We start from the raw sequence: 6,185 nt of genomic DNA, 5'->3' as shown, positions 1-6,185 counted from the left end.
GTTCCTGCTCCCACCCTGCCATCTTGCCCCCGGTCCCGATGTCCCCAGCCGGGACTTCGGTTGCCCATGAACCGGACCGTGACACATGGCTTCTTCCCCCAAAGAATCCTGGAAGTGTAGTCCATTAAGGGAGTGCTGAGAGTTGTTTGGAGAGACCCCTGTTCCCTTCCCAGAGTGGCTTAGGAATCAATCCCTCTTCCCAGGGGATGCATGGAATTGTAGCTTGGATAGGGGGCCTCCCTACGACTCTCAGCACCCTTAGGAAACTATGGCTCCCGCAATTCTTTGGGGGGTTACTATGACTATTAATGTGGCCTAAATGTGGTCTCAGCACACCATAGATATTGACAGTTTCGTTTGCAACAGCTTTCCTCCATGGTCTGTGGTCTTCTCATGAGCATCTGCTTGGTCACTGTGAGACCGGGATGGGGAGCCAGATGGACCCTGAATTCTTCTTCATAGGTGCCACACATGGTTTGAAGATATTTCTTGCTGCGCTAGCATTAAATCAAAGCATTGTGGTTAGATTTAGTTGGTAGTCATATTCATAACTTCAATTAAATGAGGAAATGCACTTGCCAGAGTCCTGAGAAACTGTTGCTACAGCTCTCTTTTTCACTTCAACTTTTTGCGTGTTTTCTTCTACATGCATACACAATAAGTGTCAACAATCCGGAGTCAGTCTCAAATCCTCTTCGCACCGTTGACGTCCCCGGCATGGATCTCTTCGGGAAGATCTTGCCAGGGGTCAGAGGAATCGTCTGTGATGCATCACCCATCCAGATTCAGGCACTTTTAGACCTCATGTTGGAAGGAGGAGTCATATCCAAGGAATACTACCAGACGTTGCTCCACGAAAGGGACAGAGAGGATCTAGCAAGGAAGATTTCGTTGACCTTGGTGGAAAAATCGGCCATGCAATTGAGCCAACATGGTGCAGCATCAGCTAGAAGCATGAGTAGTAAGTTTGCTTTTTCTTCCTTTATCATACACTTGCTCAACATTTTCAGTGCAGAAATTCTGCCGTCCATCCGTTCTCAGTTCTGCGAGTGATGGGATGCACTGTGTGTCTTATTTATCAATGGACAGTCCTCTATTCCAAAGGCATTTCTGGGCAAAGGAGCCTTTCATTTTAAGGGCTACCCAGTCCAGTAAAGGAAAATGACCAAATACTTAGCAGGCTGTCACATGGATGATGGAGCAAGCTTGTTTTCGGCTGCTCCAGAGGGTAGGACTCTGCAGGAATTTTATTTCCTGGCAGGTAGGACACTTGAATGAGTCCTTTCTGAATACACTCTCTTGCACGATGTAACTTAATCTGCAAGTATTTGGTTCTTTGCTTGCAACTCGGAGTTCAGCAAAGCCAAACAGGCTCTATTGTCTTGATACACCTGTATAGGACATTTCACAGAAACTCTGATGTCCTGAAACAGTTGCATCAACCATTCACAATCCATGAGTGAAAATGACAGGGCATTGAGTTCTGCTTTACAGGAACTTAGGCTTACTGTCGCCTGCTTTTTGCACAGCCAGTCAAACAGACAGTGGTTGTACATGTAGCACACTCCAGAAGTGCTGGTACCATCCGTGGTGTCACTTCCAAAACTAGTATCTGCAAAGATTTCAAGACATCCAGTCTTCTGACTTGTGAACCTCAGTCTGTAGTGCAAAGTCCCCTTCAAATAGTGGGCTATGCGCTTCAAAGCTTTCCAATCCTGAACAGTAGGACTGTTGGCATGTCTGCACCAATGGATTCAAATGACAAGAAAAGGGATTGCGGGGAAAAACATTAGGAAGAAGTTCCTGGTGATAAAAGCCATTTGACAGTGGAATGTGGATTCCTTCGGAAGGTGGTGGACTGTCCTCCATTGAACGTTTTTAAACAAAGGTCAGGTGGCCATCTGCCCATGATTATTTCATTATGAGTCCCTCATTGCAATGAGTCAAAATAGAGAACCCTTAAGGGTTTTATGACCCTAAGAAGAGAGAGCAGGGACTTTGAGGTTGCACATCAATGTTTAGCACCTGGAGAGCAGATGCAGAAGGCAATAGGGGAGACTGAATCTATCAATTTCCCTCAGTTTCGCCTTTTCCCAATCCTAAATTCAGTTCTCTCCATTTCCGCATTAGGTTACGGTTTACTGATTTTTAAAGTTCTCTTGAAAATTCATCAACGGATCCCTCCTGATCCACGCAAGTCTGTGTTCAGATTTCGCCTGCACCGCCCACATTTTTGCAAAGCAATCTTCTCTCGCTTTTCACAAATAGATGTGTTTTGTACGCATTTTACCTGAGCATCACGTGCATTTCCTTTGAGCTTGTTTGGCACTGCGGCATTTGGAGAAGTCCGGATGCCGGGGGTTGGGCTGTGTTTTGGTTCCTGTATTGTTTTAGAAAGTGAAGATTAGGGGCAGTTTGCCTTCAGATCCAAACTGAATCAAATCACTTCCCCATCCCTTGCAGGCACGATCCCTTTAGCCAGCAGTGATCTGGGCACAGAGTTGGGTGCTTCAGGGGCATCAGATATGAAACCACATCTGGGTCAGGGCTCAGAGCTGGCTGCAGAAGATGGGAAGATGTTGTGCCTGAGGCAGCTGAGCTATAACTCCCAGAGGAAGCTCCTAGACCAGGGGTCAGCAAACCTTTTCAGCAGGGGGCCGGTCCACTGTCCCTCAGACCTTGTGGGGGGCTGGACTATATTTTGCGGGGAGGGAAATGAACAAATTCCTATGCCCCACAAATAACCCAGAGATGCATTTTAAATAAAAGCACACATTCTACTCATGTAAAAACACGCTGATTCCCGGACTATCTGCGGGCTGGATTTAGAAGGCGATTGGGCCGGATCCAGCCCCCGGGCCTCAGTTTGCCCACCCATGTCCTAGACCACCTTCTTCTTTGGCGATTCATCGTAGCCGAGTAATAATAATAATAATAATAAATACTTTATTATTTATACCCGGCCCATCTGGCTGAGTTTCCCCAGGTACTCTGGGCGGCTCCCAATCAAGTGTTAAAAACAATACAGCATTAAATATTAAAAACTTCCCTAAACAGGGCTGCCTTCAGATGTCTTTTAAAGATAGGATAGCTGCTTATTTCCACAGGGCGGGCGCCAGTTTTTTTTGCCAGTTTTCTAGAAGAGACATCTGGTTGGCCGCTGTGAGGACAGGATGCTGGCGGGATATAAATAAAAACAAAAATAATGTTCTGAGTTTGGGTGTTAAGCTGGGTGCCAGACCCTCTCATCTCTGGAACCAGGTAGTGTTAGAAATGAATCACAGCTTCTCATTCTTGGACTAGCCAGGATAGCCTGAGGGTGATTGGCAGGATGATGATGATGATGATGATAACAACAACAACAACAACAACAACAACAACAACAACAACAATTTATACCCCGGCCGAGACCAGGCTCAGGACGGCTAACACCAAATATATAATACATTAAAAACACAAAATCAGACGATTAGTTTAAAATACAATTCGAATCACATTTAAAATCAAAATAAAATTAAGTGGGAACCCGCGAATCATAACCGTAGAGATAAGGAATTAAAAGTTCACCAGGTCCGGCCACTTGTGCTGGTCCCATATGGGCAGATAGAAAGCGTCATGGAGGCCACTTACATACAGGGTCCCATAGAAATTATGAGCCATTAAGGAGCACTAAGGGGCATGGCGCAAGACTGCAAATGGGTAGGGGCCCCCTCCCTCGAGAAATAAAGCCAGAGTTTAGAATAGGGAGTTTTAGAGGGGTTAATGTGACTTAGAAGTGAAGCAGCAAGCTGCAGAGAGAGTCAATTAGAGAGTCAGAGGCAATGTTTGATTTCTGCTTGGAATCAAAGCCTGTGGCTTTGGGAGAAACAAGACAGTCTTGCGGTGTTCATAATGCTATGGAAACCCTCCATCGAAGGCTCAGGTTGCAAATAGATGTGTAAATAAGCAAAATATCCTAAAGACATCAGAGGCTCTGCTGTGCCTCATTCCCAAAAGGAAATGCGAACCCTGGCGGGCAGGTGTGGAAGATTCCTGGTCCTGAATGAGGTAACTGTGCCCCTAAAGGAACAAGTGTGCAACCTGGGAGTCATTTTGGACCCACCGCTGTCCATGAAGTCGCAGGTTAATTCTGCTTCCAAGGTGGCTGTCTACCAGCTCTATCTGGTATGCTTGCTGAGACCCTACCTGCCTGCGCACTGTCTCGCCAGAATGGTGCATGCTCTGGTTATCCCCTGCTTTGACTACTGCAACACACTCTACGTGGGGCTACCTTTGACTCGGAAACTACAACTAATCCAGAATGCAGCAGCCAGACTAGTGATTGGGAACTGCCACCGGGACCATATAACACCAATCCTGAAAGACCTACATTGGCTCCCAGTATGTTTCTGAGCACAATTCAAAGTGTTGGTGCTGACCTTGAAAGCCCTAAACTGCCTTGGTCCTGTATACCTGAAGGAGCGCTCCACCCCCATCGTTCAGCCTGGACACTGAGGTCCAGCACCAAGGGCCTTTTGACGGTTCCCTCCCTGCGAGAAGTGAGGTTACAAGGAACCAGGCAGAGGGCCTTCTCGGTAGTGGCACCCGCTTTGTAGAACGCCCTCCCATCAGAAGGAGATAAAGAACTTTCTGACTTTTAGAAGACATCCGAAGGCAGCCCTGTTTAAGGAAGTTTTTAATGTTTGATGTATTATGTGTTTTAGTTTGCTGGAAGCTGCCCAGAGTGACTGGGGAAAACCAGTCAGATGGGTGGTACATAAAGAATAAGAATTCTTATTCTTATTCTTATTCTTATTCTTATTCTTATTCTTATTCTTATTCTTATTACATCACTTGGAGGTAGGGGTGGTATGGAGCAATAATAATTAGTCATTCTGTTGGAGTTAATGTGGGAGTGTACCGCAGGCTTCCTGAACACAGCATGGCAAGATAAATTTGGATCACAAGCAACAAAATAGGACCGAAAGTGAAAATAAAGCACACTCCTGCCTACTTTCACTTCTGCTCTCATGAGCTGCATGTTGCATGGACGGTGAACAGAGGGTCTCATGTGGTGGTCTCTTTTTATTCCTGTTCTGTCTTGACATTCAAGGGGGGAGAGCAGAGCAGAGGGCTCTCCCAGTGTCCGGTAAGTTTCTGGCTTTGCAAGGTCTCCTTGAAGGACGGACTGTGGGTTTGTTTATTTCTTTTGCAGCGAGGCAGATTAGGAAACTACCGTAAATGGGGCTGCCTTCAGAGTTGTGCAACAGGTGGCATATTTAATGTGTGCACCGGCTCTTGACCGGTGGTGCCAGAATAAAAGGGGATTTCCTATTTTGTCCCCTTTCCGGGATTTCCCCAGTATTGTGATGGCCAGCACCAAACTCCCCACTTCTGGGGTTGTGCAGAGAGAGAGAGAGAGGGGGGGGGGGAGGAGAGGGATCAGAGAGATCACTTTAATTAGTTCCTCTTCTGTTACACGACTGAGCTGCTTCTTGAGCATCTCAGTTGTAAAACCTGCACCTTGCAGATTTTCAGAATGGGACCATTTGACAGTCAGCTTCTCCAAGGTCAGTTTTCCTCCTCTTTCCCATCTGCTCCACATGGCCTTCTTTCTGAAGAGCATCACCTCCTTTTCACCTCCTGTTCCCTGCTTTGCCTACTGGAAAATCTTTGGGTGCAGGGCAGTGCTTTCCACGGTTTGGGGATTGGTTTGTTTTTCGTTGCCTCCTCTGGGAAAGTCTATCTGAGCCACAGCAAATCCAAACAGCTGTTACTTTGCTTTCTTGTCCTCACCTGGGAAATTGTTCTCTTTATTTCGCACCCGGGGTTTTTTTGCCCTCAGAGGCACGGTTGCCTTATGTGGTTTGCTAGATTTGTTTTTGTTCCGAGCCTCCAGGCAGGGGCTCAGTGCTGCGGTCCTATTGCTTGGATACTGGAAATGAGGCGCTGGCAACTGGGTGGGGTTCTTTTGGTAAGCTCGTTGGCAAGGCCTGTGCCAGCCTTTGGGAGCTTGGCATGATGCCAACAGCGGGACTCACACACATGCACCCTCCGGCCAGGTCAGGACTTGGTCTGATCGCAGCAGCAGCCGTGAGCGCCACTTGTTTCCTCTGCTGCCACCACTAGGGGCAGCATCACTCTGTGCCCTCCACTGGGGCCCCAGACATATTTCAACTGTGAATGGGTAGCAGTGCTCTCGAGTG

General features: G+C 47.1%; 1 protein-coding gene across 3 annotated transcripts in view; it reads left to right on the top strand.

Moving 5' to 3' along the window:
- The first annotated feature begins 553 nt into the window (after positions 1 to 553).
- The window catches only part of CIITA (class II major histocompatibility complex transactivator), a 51,817-nt gene continuing 46,185 nt past the window's right edge, over positions 554 to 6,185 (top strand). The window contains exon 1 of one of the 3 annotated variants that reach the window (XM_081839566.1): positions 554 to 961. In XM_081839566.1, the coding sequence (XP_081695692.1) occupies positions 562 to 961 (400 nt within the window). In that variant the 5' untranslated portion in view covers positions 554 to 561. Of the gene's footprint in view, positions 962 to 5,073; positions 5,129 to 5,407; positions 5,550 to 6,185 lie in introns of those variants that run through there. The other 2 variants (XM_081839568.1, XM_081839567.1) reach the window with 2 other exon arrangements.

The sequence above is a fragment of the Podarcis erhardii genome (genome assembly GCF_964252035.2).
Source record: "Podarcis erhardii genome assembly, chromosome: 14".
Lineage (NCBI taxonomy): Eukaryota > Metazoa > Chordata > Lepidosauria > Squamata > Lacertidae > Podarcis > Podarcis erhardii.
Note: the sequence above shows the minus strand (reverse complement) of the source record. Positions and strands in the feature narration are given on the sequence as shown.